Below are 25,202 nucleotides of genomic sequence, written 5' to 3' on the forward strand. Positions count from 1 at the left end.
CACGTGAGTTTGAGCTCCACACCTCAGGCCTTCAGAATTTCTTCAGAATCCCTCAACAGTACAAATGAATGAGCAACTAAAGTCAGATTATCAGATTCATTAGCCAATCAGATTGATTTATTTGTTCTTGGTGGGTGTGATCTTTAGGATATCAAATATTATTAGATACAATTTTCCAGGTATTATAGTCCTCCTTGGTAGATTTAAATGAAAAATTATGATTTCTGAATGTCTGTTCGGGAGACGTTCATTTCACAAAACAGTCATGCTGCAGATAAAATTGCTTGAGCATTAAGTGTCGTTTCAAGTTCTGGCTTTCGTGTGTGGACGTGTTTTTAAAATGTCAATTGGTATTACTAGTTGCGACATAATGTATAATGCCCAAAGGCATAGGGTGTCTTATTCATTGTGAAATTGTTTTCTTAATAGCATGAATCACACTGAAGACCTAGACTTTGAATGCACGGCACGCCACTGATGGTGGATGATTTCAATTAGGCCACAGTATAATTGCATGAAACATAATATTGTGTTGCATGTCAGTGCATGCCAAATCAGTACCTGGCAAATATTCAGATTAGTGGTCAAATTATGACATGTTTTTCTCAATGGTTAAAATATTAAATGTGGTTCCCCACAATCTTGAATATGTGGTTACATCCTTGCAATGAATGCTCTGAATGTCATACAATATGATAAATATATCATTCAATTGTATATGCATTGTATTAAAGATCCATTTATTTACAGATTACAGTATTTTACCAGCTCCCTATTCAGCTGCCCATTCAGCTGATGTTTTTATTCAGTTAAAGGGGGTTTCATTTTTTTGTTGTTTTTCAGACAGATGTTGTCATTTTGTGTGTAACAAAATCATATTACATTAGTTTATTTTTTTCTGAATATACCCATGTCAAAAGTACCAGTATTTCAGTACCATGTCGATACTAAAACAAAAAAGATGTCTTGATAACATTGTTTCTGCAGTACTGGCAGGGCCGCCAATAAGGGGAGACAACTGGACAAGGGCGTAGATTCCAGGGGGATAATCAAAACAAGAAAGTACAACCACCCCTCCCCCGTATTTATACCCAGATCAATTAAATCATGTAAATGGTTCACGCTGCAACCTCCCCCAATGTTCAAGCCAAATCTATGGCCTTGCAACTGGACCATTATCGATATATACAATAGCCGATTCATATTGTATATCACATCTAAGCATGTTCAGTGGGAGACAGTGTGCGAAAGCCGCCAGGGCAACGCGCATGATGATGAAAGAACTGTCCGCACGCTACCCCTATTTTTGTGAATGCGCAAAGCACAGCAAAGTCCAAACTCTGCACCTGCCTTTGCAGTTTGGATATTCCACTGGCAGGTGGTAATAAAGTTAATGTGCAAACTCTGAAAATATAGTGGAACATCAAATTATGTCCCTTACAAGCCGTCTTATGAATCGAAACAAAAATATGAGATTTGTGTTAAACTATCTATAGGTCATAGTTTATTTTTCAATTACTATTATATGTTTATTCACAATTGTATTTATGATCTAATTTGTATTTTTTTCATCTGTTGTCATAAGAGTCACTATGCAAAAGGGGTCAGGGAAGGTAGTTGGAGATGATAAAATTTTATATTTGGTATGATGTTCATGAACACTTCGTAATTTGGATTATATTTTCATTTCATTTGAAGTGTCTTTTGAATGTAGAAATATTTTTGGTTTGATTACTTCGTGTTTCAATAAATTAATTTACTTGTTAAAAGTGGTAGAAGTGGTGTGTTCCGATACAATCACTATTGTATCGGAACACAAAACAAAAACAAGTTTCCATATTTCTATTATTCTTATTCATTGCACACAGTCCATTTACACTACCAACTTCTTATGAATGTGCTGTCTTTGTAATTATCGCTTGTGCCTGAGAGAATGGACTATACAACAGGATGCAGATGCTATACCAACTGGAGAAGGGCCTCCGAAATAAACTGCACATAATCTAGCACATTAGCATGTTATGAGTGCAATTTTGCCAAACCCACTTGTGCCTAGACTTTGACTTTGCGCATATGACTTGTGGGATAGGGCTGAGCTTAGAGCTAGCACTCTTACAATAGGGCCCTATATATTTATATAACTAAATCACAACATTTGCTCTTAAACGATCACACTGGGCCATGTAGCGAACATCTTATTTGGAAAAGTGAAGATTCCGTTAAAAACACACATCAAAATAAAAGCAAGATTCAAAATAAAAGTTAGATGTCTGAAAGTAAAATTTTACAAATACAGTACATTACAACTGTATAGTTAAATGTCAAATTTACTTCAGTAATAATAAATAATTATTCATAAATTAATAAATAAATAATAATGATAATAATAACAATAATTAGGCAATATAAAAGTAATTGTTCTATTTTCACTTGTTAAAATTTTCAATAAATAAATTTGATTAGACACTATTTTGATGATAAAATGAAACTGTAAAACGTGGAATTCTTAAAAAAGAAAAGGAAAACAGGATTTTAGAAAAATAAAACAGGTTTCAGTAGGGCCCTGCTTAAAAAAAACTTTAGCAATGCATACTTAATTGAGAAACACTTGAAGGAAACATTTCTTTTAATGTATTTATTTACATTGAAATTTAACTTTAAATAGGCCAAAGGAGTGTGTTCAAATACACATTACCATATTAGCATATTTCTGCTGTGGTATCGAAAACCATAACATTTCACTGCTTTCGGTACCGACTACTGAAAATTTGGTTTTGTGACAACACTACCATGGGTACACACTAAAACTAATATACATTTATTGTCTTGTTTTCTACAACCCCCAACCTACATACATACAGTGTAAACTACACAATGCTGAAACTCATTTATAGGATAACGCCATTGACTTTATTAGAATATCTTCCCTCAATATGTTCACAATTTTCCAAATAAATCCTGAAATATGTCATTTTGAAGTTACTGGTTGAGAAAATGGATAAAAGGCTAAGAGGAAAACAGATAAAACACTGTAAATGTCAATAGCAGCTGCCTCAATGACAAGGCTGGTTTTGACTGGGTTTGGGATTCAGCCTCATTTCACAGCTGCACAACTGAGACCTTATGCCCTATTTCTTTCTGCCCCCCGCACGGCCCTTTTGTCACTCATTTAAGCAGGTGTGCCAGTGTGTGAGCACAGCTTATGATGGGCAGCTCATTCTAAGCACCATTTATGTCCCTATGCAGGACAATTAACTGCAGTTTGACATGCTGGAGGCCTTTGACTTTTTCTAAATTACCTCTGCAACATGGCACACAAGACACCCTCATCATTCTCACATGTAAAATCATTATCAAGGGAATAGTTCACTCAAAAATGAAAATTATGTCATGATTTTCTCATTCTCATGCCGTTCCAAAAATGTACAATTTTTTTTTTATGTGGAACATGAATTTAAAGAACGTTGAAATGCATTTTTTTCTTTACAATGAAAGTGAATGGTGACTGAGGTTGTCAGTCCATTACATTGTGCTTAACATCTTTTATGAATAAAATAGGTTACAGTATATAAAAATGTCATGCAGGTTTGGAACCACATGAAGGTGAGTAAATTATGACGGAATTGTCATTTCTGGAGGAGTTATACCATTAAAGACTATACCAAGCTAAATAAAGAGACATTACAACTTTAGTCTATGGACAGACACAAAGGGGAACAAAAAAAAAAATGCTAGTTGACTTTTTTCTTTGCAAGGGCAGTGAAGTGCTCTTTCTTTTATGGTGATGTGTGGTGGAGAGGCACTGACAGTCATAGTTTCTGTAACATTGCCTGGCTGCTGGAGTCTGATGGATGAGCACTGGACTCCTGAAGGGTCTTTGATCAATGAGCCCCTCATCGATGACAACAGGACACCTGCTTCCCATCAAAGAGATGAGGGGCATGAAGCACCGGTGTGAACATCCAGCTCTCAGCATTGATTAACCCTGTGCTCTACTCAAGCCTCATCTTTTATCTCACTAAAGCTTTTCATGTCTCTCAGACAGGCAGGGATTTGTGGATGCAAACTGCAGACATTGTATTTACAAGGGCTTAATTATTATACCTAATAATTATTTAAAGGGACAGTTTACACCAATTTAAAATTCTGTTGTCACTTACTCTCATGTTGTTCTAAACCCATATGACTTACTTTCTTCCGTTGAACACAAGGGGAGAAATTCTGAAGAATGGTTCACTGGTTTATACAGTATATACACCGATCAGCCACAACATTAAAACCACCTTCTAATACCACCTAATATTGTGTAGGTCCCCCTCGTGCAGCCAAAACAGCAACAACATGCATCTCAGAATAGTATTCTTCTCACCACAATTGTACCGTGCGGCTATCTGAGTTACCGTAGACTTCGTCAGTTTGAAGCAGTCTGGCCAATCGCTGTTGACCTCTCTCATCACTAAGGCATTTCCACCCACAGAACAGCCACTCACTGGATTGTTTTTTAGTAAATTATACAGACTGTTGTGTGTGAAAATCCAGGAGATCAGCAGTTACAGAAATACTCAAACCAGCCCATCTGGCACCAACAATCATGCCACAGTCCAAATCACTGAGAGCACATTGTTCCACATTCTGATGGTTGATGTGAACTTTAACTGAAGCTCCTGACCCATATCTGTGTGATGTTATGCACTGCTGAACAACATGAGGGTGAGTACAGTAAAATGACAACAGAATTTTGTGTAACTGTCTCTTTAAATAATATTTAGGTACAATAATCATATAATAATAATAATAATCATCATCATATAATAATTCATATCTTGTGTGTTCTAAATTAGGAAAGAATTTTCATTTTTGAATGAACTATCCCTTAAAACTAATATACATAACACTTTTTATGGGGAACTGGTGTAGCCCAAAATAAATATGTAAACAACATTTTGATTTTGATGCAAAAAGCAATTCATTCAGAGAGCTAAAATTCTGACTTACCCTTATCGCAAGCCTAACATCTTTAGACACAAAAGGTTAGCTCAAAAACAGTTTGCTTCAAATGCATGCTCCAGAACACACTGAGCATATCTGGCTTGAAAGCCTTTACAAAAAAACAAAATATATGATCTCATAACCTACATAATTTATGACATATATACATGGCATAATCTGACACTGAACAAAAGAGTGGCATACACCATAAGCAAAATAAATAAATAATAAAAATCACATTCAGTTGCATCTTAAAAGGAGAAACATATGCTCAAGACAGACAGACAGATGAATAGAATTAACAGAAGAAGGCTATTTCAGCTCACTGAATTCATATAAGGCTAATCAAGTACAGCATTTGAAGCAATTCAAAACAATAAAACAGACAGCCCTAGAATGTGCACTGCAGTATTACTAAAAATACTGTATTCTTGCAAAACTTTCAGCACATAAAAGTACACATATTAATTTGAAATAGACCAAAAACATGTCAATGCCACATTTTTAGTCTATGTGAACATCTGAATGATGAAATATCAGAGTGGATCAGGACACAAGACGGTTTTTCAAAGCAAGGAAAAAGATCAAAGAGCTGATGCAAGTCTGGCCTGCTAAGACAATCACAAACAATCATCATCTTATGTGTAGCTACCCATCAAGAAGTCTAGCTGTCCCCAGTGAAACTCAGTCATTCAGCTGTGAAGAGCTTCTGAAGGAAATCACCTCAACAGCTCTGCATTCACAGCAAACCAAAAAGACATGACAGCTGAAAAGTGAAATTCTGATTCTCATCAAACAATGAAAAAGTTAACAATCAAATTGTCATGATTTGCATCGTTTAAAGACCCAGTGAAACTCACTGAATATCTAAAGGGCTTACAAGCCCAATTGGCTTCTGTTTCGTCATATTTATTCAACGTGATTGGCTACTTGCTCAGTGGCAGGTGGTATTAGAAGGGAGGCACATTCATTTTGCAGTGCAAATCGAGTAGGCTTATCAGTATTTTTGTTCTATTTTCCCAATTGAAAAAGACTTCCATCTAAATTTGTGTATCTGCAAAATGTAAATTTTGTCAACTATAAGGACCTCAAAAGCACACACACATAGAATTGAAGACACAAAACACTTTTTATTGGGGTCATTTCCAGCAACCTAAAATAAAGGTTTTGTGAAATGTGGAAAAAGGAAAAAAAACTGTAATGGGATCAATGGAAAGGAGGCGAGAACCGGCTTGACGATATAAATAATAGTTTAATGGTAAACTCAAAAGACAACATAAACACACACATGACGGACATGTCCGTAAATGATCTATCTCTCCCGCACAATCCCCTGCAGTCAGCCTTTAACCCTCACGGATGCATAATTAACCTAATACAGGACCGGGTGTGTAGGATCACGACCCGGCCCCGCCCTCCGCCCTGCCACATTCCTCCCTCGTTCTCTCAGGCTGGGGAGCCCCCGGCCTGACGTACATCCCCTTCCCTGGGGGCCTTCTGCACTGTCTGCAGCCAGGTCATCCCCATCTACCTGGACGAGGGAGGGGACAAGGGGAGGGAAACAGAAATAATTAAAATGGGGGGTACTTCCTGTAACAGTGTAGTACCCCCCAAAAAACTGTAAAATTTAAAAGAGGGAAAAGGCCAACGCAGAGAGACAGTGAGAGAGAGAGAAGAGAGAGATGAAAAAAAAACAAAACTCTTACTCGCCAGTTCTCCGATATCGGGGGAGGGGCTCACTGCCGACCACCTGGAGCGAGAGAACCGCTGCCAGTGGCGGGGGAGACCCCTTCTGTTCTCTGAGAACGCGGCGGGGTGTTCCATCCGCCAGGGGCTGGAGGACTGCCTCGGATCCGCCGGGAGAGGCGCAGCTGTCGTCCGATAGAGGGTGGAGGAGTGGCCGGGGAACAAGCTGCGGCGTATCGGAGAACTGGCGAGTAACTGTTTTTTTTTATCTATCTCTCACTGCCGCTCCGCGTTGGCCTTTTCCCTCTCGTTTAAATTTCACAGTGTTTTTTTGGGGGTATTACACTGTTACAGGAAGTACCCCCCCCATTTAATTATTTCTGTTTCCCTCCCCTTGTCCCCTCCATCGTCCAGGTAGACGGGGATGACCTGCCGGCAGACGGGGCAAAAAGGCACGCCCCTCCCCAGGGAAAGGGGGTGGGGTGTATGTCATGCCGGGGGCTCCCCTGCCTGAGAGAACGAGGGAGGAATGTGGCAGGGCAGAGGGCGGGGCCGGGTCATGATCATATACACCCGGTCCCTTATCAGGCTAATCAAGCCTCCGAGAGGGATAAAGGTCACCTGCGGAGGATTGTGCGAGAGAGAGAGAGAGAGAGATAGTTTACGGACATGTCCGTCGTGTGTGTTTGTTGTCTTTTAAGTTTATTATTAAAATATGATTTATATCGTCAAGCCGGTTCTCGCCTCCTCCTTTCCATTGATCGCTTTACAAAGCATTACTCATTACGCAGTTGCATTGGCATCCAAGCATAGTAACATACAATATCCTTGTAAACGAAAGGTGGTACACATATCATGTTATCTTAGTGGCGCTCAAATATTTTTATGGTGTATGTATGCATGTGATAAAAAAATTTAAAATGTAAGGGGAACTGAATTGAAAATGCCCCTTTGAATTATTATTTTTTTTTTTTATATTTGCATAGACATCTTTTTGCAAGTGCACAATATTTACATATTGACAGTATCTAAAAGATAAAAAAAAATATCTTTTTGAACATCTTTTAAAACGTATACAAATCCTTTAGGGTTCAAAGAATTGGACATTTTGGAACAATTTTGACATGCACATGACCAGAAATGTGTGAAATACCTGTTAATAACACTAAAATTGACAGTGTTTTACTTCACATACTTGCACTTTGATGACAATTACATTCAGCTATACAAAGAGTGGAAATGATTATACTTTTAGTCCCATCTAGATGTCATTAATTCATAAATATCACATTATAAAAAGGCCTAAGCTTGGACAAAGTTTTTCTTATTTTTAACTAACAAATAAAAGTACTGCTATGGGATTGTGTTTGAGTATTGAACTCATTCCCCTTTAGAAGTATCCTCGTAAAGGTTCCAGGAATTTCAGTTCCCAAATGATTTCAGAGGATTTACAATGTCAAGTTAAAAATCTGATTTAGAGACAAATAATGTGACATAATTTGAAAGTGGAGACTGTGTTACCAAAAAAGAAAAACATAAAACACAAAACTCAATATTTGTATTATTGGCTAAATTTGCTCGATGCAAATTCGATGCATTGCATAATTTTACAATTTTGTTAATAAATTCATGAATGTGAGACAAAAACTTATAGACAGACACTAATAATAAAAGTGGAATTGTTATTATATTTCAAAATAAGTAAAAAGACCAAAAATATTGCATATTTTGTCCCACTGAAATTCTATATTATAGCTTTGATTTTGAGTTGGATGTAGATGTTAATATAAAAAGTAAAACTTAACCTAATTTATGTAACTTAATTATTAACAGTGTGACTGAGTTGGAACTCCTTTCATCAGGTTCTTATTGATTCATCTCTTGGAAATTCTGAGAGCAAACAAAATCATTGCACAATATTACTAACACATGACTGCTTTAAAATGCTCATAGGCTTTTTTTCAACGTGTGCTCTGTTACTCCTTTTACACTGAAATGGACAAATAATCCAAGTGTCATGTCCTACTGTGATTTATTAAAGTGCTGAAGGGTGTAATCTTACTTTGGATGAGCTGCGTACTTTAAATTAATGTATTAATCCGACCGCTCATCCACTAGAAACACCACAGATATTAATAATCATTCATGTTGTATGAGATGACAGAGCAGAGCACTATACCACAGTGAACCATGCAACACATGTAAACTATATATTTATATAATCAAATCACAGCATTTGCGCTTTAATCTCAACTCAGTTTTATTTATATCACATTTAAAACAAGGGAGTTGACTTCACATTAATACAATTTAAATCATAACATTTCAAATTTATCACATACACAAATACCAGTAATCTAAAATACAAATACTCAAAAACTGTATCCTACAATTCATTTATTAGACTCAAATGCCAGTGTAAAGAGATGAGATTTCAGATGTGAACTAAAAGTTTCAATGATCACACTGGGTCGTGTCACAAACTGATTATCTGGGAAAGTGAACCTTCCGGCAAAAAACACACATCATAATAAAAGCACAATTCAAAATAAAATCTAGATGCTTGAAATTTAAGAAGTTACAAACAGTAGGCCTTCTCTAAACGGGTAAAAACACTAAATATAAACAAAATATAAACATTTAAAAGTTGTGAAAATTTTTTTATAAATTCCCTCACTCTCTAATGTAGCCTATGACAAATTTGCTGAAGTAGTGATACGATTATATATTATGAATCTATTTCTGCCTAAAGTAAAGTTAGTGTTACTATAGTAAATTCAATGTTGGTCATGTAGAATTCTGTACCGACTTCAAATGGATTTCACATCTCGCGCCTTGCTTCTCACTGGTTTTTGCGGTGCTGCAATGATCAGAGGTGCACGTTTAAGAGTTCGAGACCAGTCTACGAGTAAAAACGATTCTGCTCTGCGCTCACGCTGTGTTGTCAATTGAGCCGTATCCACTTAGCCAAAACAGGTGCATTAGTGGAGGTTGTGACTTCACCTGTCTATTTGATGCTGCAAAACAAGCTACTTCAGATGCGTCGCTAGACCTCAAAATCAGATGAACTGCAGTACAACCTGTAACATGTTTTAAACATTTTAATGCAAACAGGAACTTGACAATAGATTTGATTAACATGACTGATAAATGCCCCCATTTGTAACCTAACACCCCCGTCTCTACTAATTTGTTCTCAGCATCCTCTGAATTACCACTGGGGTCTGGTACAGCCCATTTAGATGCTCTGAATCCACTGAGATTTCCATGAAGTTTCAGTGTCTATCCAAACATAAAAAATAGAAGAGAGCAAAATATAAATATATATAAATATACATAAAAGAGTGCCATTCAGCAATCTTGCTCGAGTGATATTGATTTAAAACATACATATATATATACACACACACACACACACACACACACACACACACTAGGGCTGTCGATTTAACGCGTTAATTCAGTGCGATTAATTTTATTAAAAATAACGCATTAAAAAAATTAACGCAATTAATATCAATGACCCCGGATTGTAATAAGGAAGATTCCTGAGAAATGCAAGCTTGTAGTACCACCTGTTTGCTCCAGAGGGCAGTAATTGAACTTTCAGCAGTGTGGCAACACACAGTTTATACAGTGAAGAAAACAACCATCACGCAGACACACAACACAGACATGTGTTATGTTCTTGCGTTCAAAACACTTGATGGAGCTCAAATTCAAACTAAGGGATCTCAAGATTTGTTCTAAGTATTAAACTATATTGATCTTGACACAGTGACCTAAAGATTTTATGTTTATGATGCAACGCACCCGAGACGCTACACAAGCATGTCTGATGCTTTTTGAAATTGACGGGTCCTTAAACAAGCCCTCATAATAAATCTCCAACTGATTGACAAATTCACTTTCAAAATGGATTGCTGTGAACTGTATGCCAATGATTGGATTATGATCAATAATATGGTAGTAAACAATACATTGTATTCTAAATCCATTTTTTGTCTTATCAATGATGAACTCTTCTGCTACAAGAATGTAATGCATTTTAATTATCTGAATTGATATATCTATATATATATATATATATATATATATATATATATATATATATATATATATATATATACACAATTTTTAAATATTTAAAAGATAACTGTGTATAATTATTTCATCATTATTTGTATTTGCAAATATTTGTATATGCGATTAAATCACGATTAATTAATTGGGAGATCAAGTTTAAATTAAATTGTGATCGATTGACAGCCCTAATATACACATATACATATTTATATATAGGTTGTTTTCTGGATTTTATTGTTCTGTATGTACAAATGTTCTTTCATGTTTACAAACTGATTTGATTTTTGTCTTGTTTGATTGCAGTGTCTTTCCATTGATCTCTGTGGTGAAACAAATTGCAATACATCCAGTGATACAGGAAATAATAAAGTTGTGGCAACCTCCCTGCAGCGATGTGCTGCTGATATTGGATTAGAGCTGTACCTGATAAAGTCAGGCCCTCTATACAGCCATGCCGAATAACACTGTTCATCTTGAGACATCTCCGGTCACATATTCACTGCCATATATGATTAAATCCAGAGACATATTCAATACCTATGTTAGGCTAAATATATCATATGCCTGATATTCTGTGATCATTGTGATGACACAGAAGCAGCCAAGGTGATCTTTTTGTAGCTCTCTCTGCATTTCAGAAAAATTATTTAAGTCATGAAAGTAATGTGAACTGATGAGGTATAGACAAAGTGCATAAAGTCACCTCCATGTGCTGAATATGAGAAGTGTTACAGTATCTCAATATGATTTATAGTGCCTATATACCCATCTAAACACATTATCCAGCTAATAAATAGATGAAACCAAAGCTTTTATACAGCAGATGTGTTTCACAAAGGTCACTGAGTTTTCCGTGTTGCCTTTTATCTGAAATTCTCCACCATAACTGACAACAGTGTCCTTGAAAGATTAAAGGATAGATGGGTACACTTTTCAGTATATCCAGTTCGGATAGCAAATATAACACTTCAGATTTACATTAAAAAAAATACACAACCTTGATTAACTGTAATCATTTAGCTTTGTACTTACACACCAGCAAACCAAACACTGGATTTTAGGCCCAAGGTACTTCCTAGATAATAAAATACCATATTCAAACTACAAGATAACAAGATAACAAAACCATTTCTCCTAATTGAGAATTCAACATACTGAAACAAACACACGCTGCAGCATTCTGTAGAGGAATTATTGATTTTAGGCCATAACACAATATATGCAAATTCAGCTAACATTCATCTTATTTGGAGACATAAGCAAGCATGACTGGAGGACTTGGCCGTAGTCCAATTCCTTACAGTAGAAATAATTAATCTGCGAGCAACAGTGCCTGATTGTATTTCACTATTTATAATCATTACATGTTAATACAACCAGACACTGAAGCAAGAGGACAATGCAATTTCTTATGAAATGCAATTCAGAGGGGTGGTCAATAATATCCAAAGACAGCAAGAGGGCTGTCTGGAGAAGAACAGAGAGGGTTGGAAGGTCGTGCAAGATTAAGTGAATTAGTGCACCCACTATAATTACTTATTAAATAGGTGTGGTTGAGGCTCAGCTCATGACTGTAGAGACAAGATGCATTCCTGGCATAAAACAGATCTAAATGCCATTTCACAAATTGTGTGGTAAGGCTGTTCCTATAATTTTAGAATCATATTTAATCATATTTCAATAGGCTAATCTAGGGCTTAACAATAAGAATGTCCCAATGGCCTGGGGCCAGTGTGATAGAGTTTCATTCCAGTTGATGGAACGGTCACTTGATTTTTGGCCCAGTGCGTTTGGATTTTTGTTCATTGAACATTTGTTGCAAATTCTGCTGATTTAAATTTCTCACAGTTGGTAAGGTTATCTAGTTGGCTAACAGACACACCAGTTAGAATGGATAAAAAATTATAAAGATGCCATTGTTTGCCTACAAAGGTATGTTTATAAGTTTGTTATGGAATTGGATTATAACTGTAACTAGGTTTTATTACTTTCTTTGTGAAGAAAACTTGATAAATGAAAATTATAAGTATAATTTTTTGGAATATCTATTTGCACTAGGTGTAAATAGTACCTGCCACACAACGTGGCTATTTGCACTCAAATAGTCTGATGAAACACAGAAATGAAAGACAATCTGTTTCAATGGCATTGTGTGTAAAGGTGGTGTGGATGTGCTTTTTTCATGCGGACAGACCTGGGTTCGATTCCCCCTTTTGTCCCACTTTACCCCATCCAGTTTCAATTTATATTTCATTTAATATTACTCATAATAATAAATAAATATAAAGGTTGATTGCCTCACAGTGATTTGTTCAGTGTGAAGGTCGGGGAGTTGAGAGATAGAGTTCAGCTAGGTTAAATTAACCATGGTTTTACAACAGTAATATTGTAGTACCATGTTTTTTTTGGTGGAAGCAATATTTGTTATGCAATTAATCATGGTGTTACTAGAGTAACTTGTCTTATATACAGTATATATATGTCACTTTCACTTACACATTATTCTTTTGTTTTTGGTGATTAATTTTATCATACAATTTAAACGTCTATATTTTAAAATAAGACTGAAATATTCTTTGCGTAAATTTTAACTACTTGCCTGACTGGGCCAGCACCAAAATATCCTTATTGTTAAGCACTGTAAGGCCATAGAAAGTATGCACCACTGAGATTTAATCACTTTCATAGGGATTTTGAAGTTATACCACCCTTTAAAGCATCCGGTAGTGTACCACTGTTCCAATATTCTACAATAACACAAAGCATACAGTATATTTGTGTTATATACAGTATATGTATAGAGTATAGAAGCGCTGTGAATACTTTCCGGATGCACTATGTTAAGCTTGCTATCACTTATACCATTATGTCCCTACTTTGCTTTAATGAATATTGCTGCAACTATGTATTTTCTTCAGGAGCATATATTGGAACTCATATTGGACATGCAGTCCTTGCTTAATCCCCCCCCAACCGAACTACAAATTAGTCAGTTAGGCATGTCATTAAAATGGTGGCAGCAAGGAGGATTAACACCAGGGGAAATAAAAGAGAAATTCTGACTTGTGCTTGCCCAGGATATTGCCAATTTCCATCTATCAGCTGCTCCAGATTATGGACATTAGTAATTTAGATTCTGTCAACATTTCCCTGGAGTACTCGGCCAAAATCCCTCCCTCATTGCAGACATGCTCACAATATTTGAGAGTATCCTGGCCACTCTTTTTCAAATAATAAAAGTGAATGAGGATAGGGCTGTAATTCATTGATAATCTTCCCATGCAGAGCTGTAAACCATTTCAACTGTTTTGAATCAACTTGAGAACCGGATCAGTCTCATTTATGAATAAATAATTTAGGCAAGTTTTGGCAACGGGATCAATTGATTCAGAGCAGACAATTAAAATGTTTTTTTTTTTTTTAATTAAGAGCACAAATAAAAAAAATAAATAAATAAGAAGTAGGGTATGAAATTAACTTTTTGGGCACAATGTCTAATTTTACCAACCACTTCAATATTTTACCTGTATACACATGTTTAAATTATAACATATAATGTCAGGCTATTCTTATCATAATGATAATTTTTCAACATTCAATTGTAGGATAGCGTAGACAAGCACAGAAGAGAAGCTTCGTTCAAGAACCATTTCTGAGGTTGTAATGAATTACACATATGAACATTCAACTGTGGGAGACAATCTAAAATGTGAAAAATGCTTAGCATGGCTTAATGTACCAAGACAGCAATATTGGAAGACCAAATTCAGAATGCACCTTAATGATGATCCATACTATATAGGGTACAGGCAAGCAGATGAGCCCAGAAACTCAATGCAATGCGCTAATAGATTATATGCAGCATTCTTTAGAAGACACAATTCTTGCAAATTGTTCCCAGATGACTAACAGAGAAGAAATAGTGAGAACTTGTAATATTTGTGCTTATTGCATGAGTGCCAAAGTGCCAATAAACCTTTGAACACATGCCGAATCACACACGCACATCGCCGGCTTAACTTTCATCTGTACTTCAAATTATAATCAAGTGTGCTTCTTGAAATGTCATTTGACACTCTGATTTGTCTTACAAGTTGCCTGCCACAATGGCAAAATTACATTTGATTTAATTTCATACCTTGATTGGAAGCAAGTAGAAACATTTTCATTCACCACTTGGACATTGCTTCGTCTCTCATGAATTCTCATGAACATACCAAGAGCTAGATCATATATCAATATTTCAATTAATATTTACTTAGAGTTGGGTTTCTCACACAAATGGCTTCAGAAGACTTGGAATAAAGCCCAAAAGTTGTTGGACCACTTTTATGATTTTTTTATTTGTTTTTTTATGAGTTGACAGATGAATTTTCATGTTTGGGTGAACTATTCCTTTAAGTCTGATTGTGTACAGTATTTCTGTGTATAATGCATTTAGTCTGAAATAACATTGAGTGTGACCGAAGAAAACTGTTGTACTTGGACAGACACAGGCAGAGAGGATGTCACAATGGCCTGATGTCTTTCAACTGGCTTTCATTAGCTTGAGAGGGAAGGCCAGTGAATGTGTTGTACCTGCAGGGCAGCTCTCAATAGTAAGACTCTGTGACATCATGTTTGTGTGTGTGTGTGTGTGTGTGTGTGTGTGTGTGTGTGTGTACGCGCGCACATTCAGGGGGGACATTATGTTCTTCCTCTCTGTCATTACATTAATACACATCTGAATAAATGTAAATTAAATAAATCTGCATGTATTATTTTTACTGAGAATACATTATTTAAATGTCTTTTGAGAGGTTCGTAATTCATCCAATTCTACTAGTTCACTAGTTCTGATGCTGCTAGTTGACACTGGAATTACACTCATTGAAGTGAAACACTTCGGTGGTGGTGCAGGAATCGGATTACCAAACGTTTGAAATTCCCTATGCATGTTTTCACATATGAGTCTTCTTTACATCTGTGCATGCTTGTATGTTATTTTTCCGCTGTGCAGGCTTTTTCAAGCACAGAATAGCAGCCTCAGGTGAGCATGTCGACGTGTTAATTTTGCTCATCAAAACATTTTTGCTTTTGAGTAAGTAGCCTAGAAAATTACTGTTGAATACTGTTATTTCAACAATACACCTACTGCTTAACGGTTAAACTATCTTTTATTCTGTGTGCACGTAATTTTTAGATTACATTAGGTTTATTGTAGGCTACATCACAGGCCTATTTTTTCTATCCTATTTTTTTTTTTTTTACTTTGTAACTGTTATTGGTTAACGTTCTTTAACAAACAGCTGTCAATTAGATCAATGGCTAATGCACGACATACGCACAACTTTTCAGTGCATTTTTCTCTCTTGTAGATTTGGCTTAGTCTACCTGTTAATTATTTTCAGCAATGTCCTGACTGTTTTAATATGTTAAGTACATTTTACGTGGTGAATTCAGTTTACAACAGGCTGGTTTGCTCTATTGGTCCTGCACTATTCCTTCAATTGTTTTCAATAAATATGGCTGATAAATATTCGCTAATGTCCATTCAGTGAATGCGTGTCATGTTCTATATTTAATGTACAATGATCAGAATGCAAGGCGAGCATTTAGCAGATAAATGCCCCTTTTCAGTGGAATTTAGCTTCGGATTTGGAATAGATTAATTATTTTAAACACATTTATTTTTTGGTACTGTTTTCTGAAGGTTGGTTTCTTTTTAGACTAGTCGACATCAAAACCTCCATTTAAACATCAATTAAATTAGTCATTCAACACATCCCTATCATATTATCCTTTATCTAAGTAAAAAATATTATTTTAATGACTGGATCAGCATAAAATAAAATGTATTTTATGTTAGTTAGGTAAGATTGATGTTAGATAGAAACAGCTCCTTAAGATAAAAATGCACAGTTTCACATTATACAGTATAGCATTAAAACCAGGCCAGGTCAAAGACAAGATTGGCATCCTTAAAAAGCCAATATAATGACTCCAAATACTAATGACATTTAATAATCAACAAAACCTACCTTTGCACATGGTTCCATTTTCCACCGACTCGTACCCTGCCTTGCAAACACAGCGCCCGATAGGTACCAACCACTCCCCATCCCCATTGCAGTACAGTTTAATGGGTACATCCACTTCCTCTCCATTAGGTATACATGTGCCCCGAGCCGACACCAGAGAGGTGCTCTCTGCCCCTGATAAGGTCTCCTGAAAGATGGCCCCATTCCGTATAATTCGTGGGCACTTGCGATAGAAAACCTTCACAGCAATGAGTGACATGCAGCCTCCATAATCCTGAAAGGCCAAGTAGAAGCCATTACGCGACACAGGCCCAAAGCTCCGTACTTCCGTGTTGATCTTCATTACACGTCCACCCAAGTCCACTTGGGAGAAGCTCTCATCAGCCGCAATGGTGTCCACCTTGATCCAGGGGTTCTCCATCCAGGCTGGATACACCTTGGTGGCTACTTCAGAGTCAGCCTCAAAATAGTAAAGGTTGAAGGTCTCTTTGCAGGAACCGGGAACATTAGGGATGCTGCTGCAGTCTCGCACAGAGAACTTCATCTCCACGTGGATGCGCTGGGCTCCTCGCCGCCAGATGTATTTGGTGCGCACCCAGTTGTTCTGGTTAGCGTCAAAAACATTGCACACCTGGTAGGTGCGGATGGTATTCATATGCTCATCGTAGCCGCTCACCTCCTCCCACTGGAACCAAAGCACAGATCATGTGTAAATAAGCAATATCTGTAGCTACAGATATAGTAGAAGCATGTTTTTCATGCTATTTGCATATTTATGAATGTAAATTTGGATTTTTAATCATTAAAGTCCCATTCGCTCTGTTCCAAAACCTAGTGAGCTGCCCAAGTGGGCAGAATTAAGGCATCATAGACATGCTCCGGGCACAAAGTCTGTTCTAAAAAGGTAGGGAGCCTAATTTAAATTTAAAGACAGCATAAAAATGATAAATTAAGTATGGAGCCCCTTAGAGGATAGGGAGGTAATTTATTTTCAGAAAAAAGTGTTCCCTCGCACAAAATGAATGAACGTTAAATTTATATAGTGCTTTTCTGACACTACACTCAAAGCGCTTTGCAAAGTGAACGGGACTCTCCTCAACCACCAGCAGTGTGCAGCATCCACCTGGATGATGTGGCGGCAGCCATAGTGCGCCAGTACGCTCACCACACACAAGCTATTGGAGAAGAGTGGAGAGGAGAGAGTAGAGTGATACAGCCAATTCATGGATGGGGATTATTGGGATACAAAAGTTTTGGGTCCCCTCACAATAGTTTTGCATTCCTTTACAATTTTTTGGGGTTTCCTTACAATAAATTAACCATAGTTTTACTACAGTGTCCATAGCTGAACTATGGTATTTGTAGTAAAATCATAGTAGCCACAATATTTACCATGGTTTTAAAACCAGTAATGATATTTCACATAGCTGAACTATGCTATTCGTAGTGAAACCATAGTAAAATGATACATGCATAATGTTGTTGTTACTAAGGTTTTAGTACAAATATAATAGTTAAACAATAGTTATTCTAGTAAAACCATGGTTATCTATCATGAAAATTTACCATGGTTTTAGTACAGAAACCATAGTTTAAACATGGAATCTGAAGTAAACCCCATAGTAACATAACAATAGTAAAACCATGTTTTCCACCACATAACCATGGTTACTACAATATATCAAGGCAAACCATAGTTACCCGTATTGCGAGGGAAGTTGGGAACACAAAACAATTGTGGAGGAAACAAAGGTTTTTGCGATGGAACTTAAAACTTTTACAAGGGAATGCAAAAATAAATAAATAAAATAAATCAGAAAATAAATTCCCACCCTGTCCTCTCAGGGACTCTGTAATTAAGTGGTAGAAATGCTGACTATAAAAATTCTTATTTAAAAAGAATTTATAAAATAATCTAATTAACATTTACATTAATCTAATTTTAATTAAATAAAAAAAATCTACTTTTTTATTTAGATTATTATTATTTGAATCATTAGCTTAGCAATACCCCAAACATGTCAAACAACAAGGAAAGCAGCTGTGACCCGAGTGCCCCATGCTTATCACTTTTTGTGTGGTGCATAACCCTGCTGCCTGTATAGATCATTTCAAAGCAGTCAATTATAAGGTTCAACCCCTGTTAGGATGTTGCCTTAGAAGGCAACTCCCTATTTAGGCAGTAGACAGCGAGGCAGCTCAAGCGGTTTTTGGAACAGACCCATTATGACACTTAAGCCTACAATATTCAGTAGTGAGACAAATGGCATCGATTGCATTAAAGATAATCTAATTGGGAATTCATTCAACTTCTATTTTCTACAAAGCACAACATGGGTCATGCTGAATTTGTGCATTGTATTATTCAGTTTACATTAGGTCTGATCATCTAAATTATTTCAGTGAGCCTCACCCCCAACGATGGATATATCGTCCAGCCCAGCTCAGCCGTTGCCGTCGTGGAGTCCATTAACACATCTGAAAGGGAATGCATGTCCAAAAGCTGTAAGTTTAAAATGCCCACTAACTTAATGCTGTGACTAAGAGCCTCTTATTTCACGTTCAAGCATTTGTGAGGTCATTGTTCCTCAAGTCTCTTAACAGTAATTATGATGCATAATGGATAGCTTTTCTGAATGTTAAATAAAGGATGACTCACAATGTGCAATTAAGAATAACAGTTGCAGAGAGGTAATAGCTCTATTTTTGACTCGTGTTGTTAATCAAATGTTACAAATAGCCATTACGATATTGGAGGTGTTATCCATCATAGATGATAGATCGCATCATGTTCGAACACCTGCTTCATTTCACTTCTAGTTCGTAATTGCCCAGAATGACAGAGGGTGCTTTTCTGTTTGTTACAAAAAAAAGAGGGCAAAATAGTTCGTAAATGCACTTCTGGTCTGACATTTTCAATTATTTAGCCAGGCACAACTGGTTGCTACACATTGCTAGAATCAGTTTAAATGGAACTTCAGTCTACCATGAGTCTTCAGAGTGTGTTTTAGTGCAAAGGATTTGTGGTACGGCTTTGAAGGAAACAAAGTAACAAGTACAAATTTTGGCAGTAAATCGTGTTGTAATAAAGGGATAAAAACATTTCAGCACTTCTTGCATCACAAAATGGAATGGTGAAAATAATTGGTTTCACAAAACATTGGACGGACAAGCAGATGGCCCCGCCCAAAACTCACGCCATTGGTTGAGCCAATGTTGCTATGCCAGGCTGGCTGGTATGCTAAAACAAACAGTCAGAACAATGTTTTGATAGAGCTTCTTAGCCTTGATAGCTCTACTGAGCCTTAGTGTTTACACTTTTCTGAGAAATCAACCTTCAAATGAGATAAAAGGCATTTTAATGTAAAAAAAAAAAAAAAAACACTTCAGTTTCAAAACACTTCTAAAAGATTTAATTGGAGTAACTTGAATATTTATTAGTATATAAACTGACGAAACCTCATACTGCAGGCCAATCTGGAAAATATTCAGAATGCACTAGACAGGGAATCTCTTTTTTTTTTTCTTTTTTACAAATATTTAGAGTACAACCATATGTCTAGTGCTGTAGTACGGTGTAAGAAATAATATTTTATGGTGATAAGAGAATTGTTTATGTCTTCTTGAGGGATGATTAACACATATGGGGGTCCTGCAGATGCATATGGGCCTCAGTCAAGGCAACGTAAACACATCCAGCGTGGCACACAGACTCTCTGTGGCATTTTTTAATTGAGATTTGGCGAGTAGCACGAGGACTTCCTGAGACCGAAGCCAGAAGCCCCATGACAGACAATCCTGGGATCCCTGTAAACACTGGCTCGATACAGCCTCAGCCATTAAGTATCTCATTTATATTTCAGCAGCTTCTGCAGCTCGGGGGCAACTGAAGATATTTCTCTCAGGAACAGCCATCGCTGCGTGTTCAAAGCTCTGAATGTGAGAATATGATGCGGCTCTACCATGAGTGTTATTATTGTTAATGTAAACTAAAACTGAACATTTTAATAAACTGAAACAAAAATAAAAATCTAACAAAAGTACTAAAATAAATTTTCATGACATCCTTGCCACCCCAAAACTAGCAAAAATAAAATAAAAATGACCACAAATTAATCTAGTTTTATACGGAGTCTGTTATACATTTGGAAACACCACCTTCATTGCAGCACGTGAAATAACACTAGACAGGAAACATGAAAATGCCACTTGATAGCGATAACACTAGATGGTGTTGAGAAATTTAACACATTAAACAATAAAATAAATGGAAATTTACTAGGTGTAAATGGTACCTGTCACACAGTGCGGCTATTTGCACTCCAATAGTCTGGTGGAAACAAAGAAACTGAAGACAAACTTCGCCTCTAGTGTCTCTGCAGTGGTGTGGGTGTAATGATGGTGTGGGTGTAATGATGGTGTGGGTGTAACGATGGTGTGGATGTGCTTTTTCGTGCGGACAACCCAGGTTCACATCTGACTTTTCCACAACTTTTTACTCACTTAATATTTCCTTTAATACTACTTACAATTATAAATAAAAATTTATATAAAGTTTTATTTCCTCCACAGTGATTGGTCACGGGAAAGGGGAAGGTTTATGGCAACATTGGTTTTTCTGTAATATTGCAGAATATAACCATGTTTAATTTAGTAAAATACCATTATTATACTACAAAATACCAGGGACATTTCTAGACATTAAGACACCAAACAATAAATCATTTCTTATTATCTGCTTTTGTAATAAACACAATAAATGTTTTTTACCATTCATTGTGGTTTACTAACATTATGATTAATAAATGCTGTAAAACTATATTGTTCATTGTTTGTTCATGATACCTAATGCATTAACTAATGTTAACGAATGGAACCTTTTTCTTAAGTGTTACCAAAATTACATGAATTGTGCATTGCTAACATTTATTTGTTTTGAAAACAGTTATTGATAGTTCTGTTGTCAATATCAAAAGGTCATTGTGACATACTGCCAACCAAAAACCATGAGAGCATAGCACACAGCAGAGATACGTTCACCAACATTAATCTGATTTAACGTGCATGTTTGATTAACACAAAGAGTGCTCATGTTAAACCGAGTGAAGCTGAAATTGCTCATGATAACTTAAACAGTCTCCATCGTTCAACACAACGTCTGATTGTCATGACTCGCGTTACATAACGTATACTCAGATTTGTATTTGCATGTTTATTTGTTGTTTAATTCATTTTTATACCCATTCACAGCCTCTTTATCCTCTTCCTGCTCACTGTGCAACGAGTCAGAATAACTACCGTAATGACTCTAGAAAATGGGCAACTTAATATTCATACACGTGTAATTCTTACTCATTTTTAAAAACCAAAATGCATAGTCATGTGAATTACATCATGTCTGAAAGTTTAAATTCGTGAATGCTTAGAATTATCAACAACAATTCACCCTCCAAAGGCCACTCCGTCATGTTTCAAGGGCTGAGCAAGCGCTCATTTATTAGAGTAGCAGTGTATGCGTGATTCCCTGCGTGCTGCAAAAAAGATCGGCCCTGATTATAGGCACAATAAGCCGATCGCGGATTTAAGTCAAATATCGGCCGATTTCGATATATGCCTTCTTTTATAAAACAGCCATTTTAACATAGTAAACTCCACACATAGTTAATTCCAAAAGCATTTTTTTGTGTAAAACATGTTGAAGATTAGCAGACAGGAGGTCAATTCATTAAGTTATTAGCTGTTTTCTCACAAAAACTATTTATTCAGCACACTGAATCATCTCCTCCATAGAAATCCATAAAAAAAAACCTGACTATTGTCTCCTCGCCGGTGTCCCACCCATAGAATGTCTATGAGACTGCCACATTATGCATTGCTAAACTTGTAGGCTCCGCTTGATAGAAGGACTCTGGTTTGAGCACTTGAGACTTCACGATAGCAAAGTAGACATCTTACTCATTTTATATGTTTTTTGTTGCCATGCTGATAACAGGCATCATTTTTGGATTTTCCAAGCAATGAAAAGAAACTATTCACACGTGTGAATGGGTTAAAATTTTATTTAGCATGTTATAATTTGTAAAATGCAATTTGTGAGCAAAAGTGTCACACTGTAGAGACCTGGCTAACTACTAAGTTCACATGTCTTTTTAAGGTCCCCTGGGTGCCCCAGCAAGGTGGAGGCCCTAGGAAAGTGCCTAGTCTTGTTATAGCTAGAGCCAGCCCTGCAAAATACCATGGTGATACTACGGTTACTATAGTAAACCCATGGTTCATTTTTGTAAGGTTAGGTTTAGTGGTTGGTGAAGGGCGTCTGTGGAATTATAAAACACAACAAACACGATACAGTGATGCCCCCCTATACAGTATGTTAGAATTTAATTAGGGGTAAAAATAGCATCTGCCACCATTTACACTGACAACATTTAGTGCAAATAGCCTCTGCCTTAAAATAATAGCATTAACCTTGGCAGCCTTAAAATAGTAAAACTAAAATAAAACGAAATAAAACTCTACTCTTTAGCCTCTTTAACTCTTTATTTAAATGTTGAAAAATTATCATTATGATAATAATAGCCAGGTATTATATGTTTATATATATATATATATATATATATATATATATATATATATATATATATATATAAATAACTTATGTATATATATACACATACAGTACTGTGCAAATGTGTTTGGCACTGGTGAAAAATTTTACATAGTAAGGATGTCTTCAAAGAATAATGCCATAAATAGTTTTCATTTATCAATTGATGTCATGCAAAGTCCAGTAAACATAAAAAAAGATCAATCAATATTTGATATGATCACCTTTGCCTTTAAAACAGCACCAATTCTCCTAGGTACACCTGGACACCGTTTTTCTTGGTTGTTGGCAGATAGGATGTTCCAAGCTTCTTGGAGAATTTGCCACAGTTCTTCTCTGTTTAGGGTGTCTTAATTGTTTCTATCTCTTCATTTAATCTCAGACTGACTCAATGTTCAGTGGGGGGTCTGTGGGGGCCATGCTATCTGTTGTAGGGCTCCCTGTTCTTCTAATCTATTCTATTTGCAAAAGTAATGTTTGGGAATTTATATTTCCTATTGACACACTAAAGCTGAAGATATGCATAACTGTCTTAAGATAAATGTTTTTATGAAACATCTTATGTGCCGAAGACTTTTGCACAGAACTGTACATATAAAATATAAAACTATAATACCACTGAGCTGGGCAGAGAATGAATCCTCTTTCCCCTTATAAGCTCATGGGTCAAATAAAAAGCACAAAACACAATTATTAAAATCGCTGCTTATTTTAAATAAAAATATCCAGTCAACATTGTAATGAGAAACATTACATATACAACAATCTGTGTTTTAAATGGGAAAGTTGTAGCATTTCTCAGTACTTGGTGCATTGTTTAATCAAACCCCCACTCCATCTGTCCAGGCATTCATGCAATTTCTCTCTGCTGCTCTCTATATTTCAATGAAAAGTAGGGCAATGGGAGCCCAAGTCCAGCACATCTAATCTTTGCAGGCTGCGCTACACTCTGTATGCCACACTGGATTAATCCCATGGGAAACATGGCGAGTCTCCAATAGATTTTAGGTCAGCGTGCCAAGGCCCAACTTGCAGTCCCACATTTTTTATTTATTTCTTTCATCATCCAGTTTGCACTGCACATGCTGAGCAGAACTGATGTAGTGAACGCAAACTCACGCACTGCACATCCTGAACACACCAACTTCCTCGTACTCTCTCGTCGCAGCCATCCTGTATTTAGGATCTTTTCTGATCCATCCAAAAACAGTTAAACCATCAAGGTACTTTTCCCTCAAAATTAGACAGGTTTGCTTGGTGTTCTTTTAGGACATTCAAAAGGAGTGTATAATCCTTAAAATACACAAACTGAACTGCATAAAAGCAAGCTGGAGAGGATTAAGTCATGCTAAAGTTTTCTGTGCAATGTAGCGACATGATAAACATAGAATCTTTCCTCTCGAATTTGCCAAGTCTGAGCCAAAATATTCACTGTGGATATTTAAACTGGGTAAATGAGAAGCACTATCGGTAACAAAGCGGAGCAGGCTCTGTAAATATTACTTTGCCTGATAGAGGCTGAGAGGCAGAATACTTCAAATGGAAGTCTAATTTCCAAAGCAGATCTGTTAGTGTTGGTGGTGCTCTTGTGAACCTTTGAAATACGATTATTTTTATTGCAGGATTTTAAAACCATGCGATCTATGAGACCATAAAAAGACCTGATTGAGCCTAGAGCAGTGGTTCTCAACTGGTGAGTTGCAACCTGTTATGATAGGCTCATAAAAAAACATTCTAAATCATACCTGTCAACACTCCCGTTTTTCCCGGGAGTCACCTGTATTTCATACCCATCTCCTGACCCCCTCCTTTTTTGT

At 36.5% G+C, this 25,202-nt stretch overlaps 1 protein-coding gene across 2 annotated transcripts in view; it reads right to left on the reverse strand.

Moving 5' to 3' along the window:
- The window catches only part of LOC127628768 (ephrin type-B receptor 2-like), a 104,618-nt gene that overhangs the window by 42,044 nt on the left and 37,372 nt on the right, over positions 1 to 25,202 (reverse strand). Inside the window, exons 1-3 of one of the 2 annotated variants that reach the window (XM_052105637.1) lie at positions 22,119 to 22,137; positions 19,195 to 19,304; positions 16,782 to 17,466 (exon numbers count right to left, since the gene is read on the reverse strand). In XM_052105637.1, coding sequence (XP_051961597.1) covers positions 16,782 to 17,466; positions 19,195 to 19,304; positions 22,119 to 22,137 — 814 coding nt within the window. Of the gene's footprint in view, positions 1 to 16,781; positions 17,467 to 19,194; positions 19,305 to 22,118; positions 22,138 to 25,202 lie in introns of those variants that run through there. The other variant, XM_052105636.1, reaches the window with a different exon arrangement.

This window comes from Xyrauchen texanus, chromosome 35 (assembly GCF_025860055.1).
Source record: "Xyrauchen texanus isolate HMW12.3.18 chromosome 35, RBS_HiC_50CHRs, whole genome shotgun sequence".
NCBI classification, from domain to species: Eukaryota; Metazoa; Chordata; class Actinopteri; order Cypriniformes; family Catostomidae; genus Xyrauchen; species Xyrauchen texanus.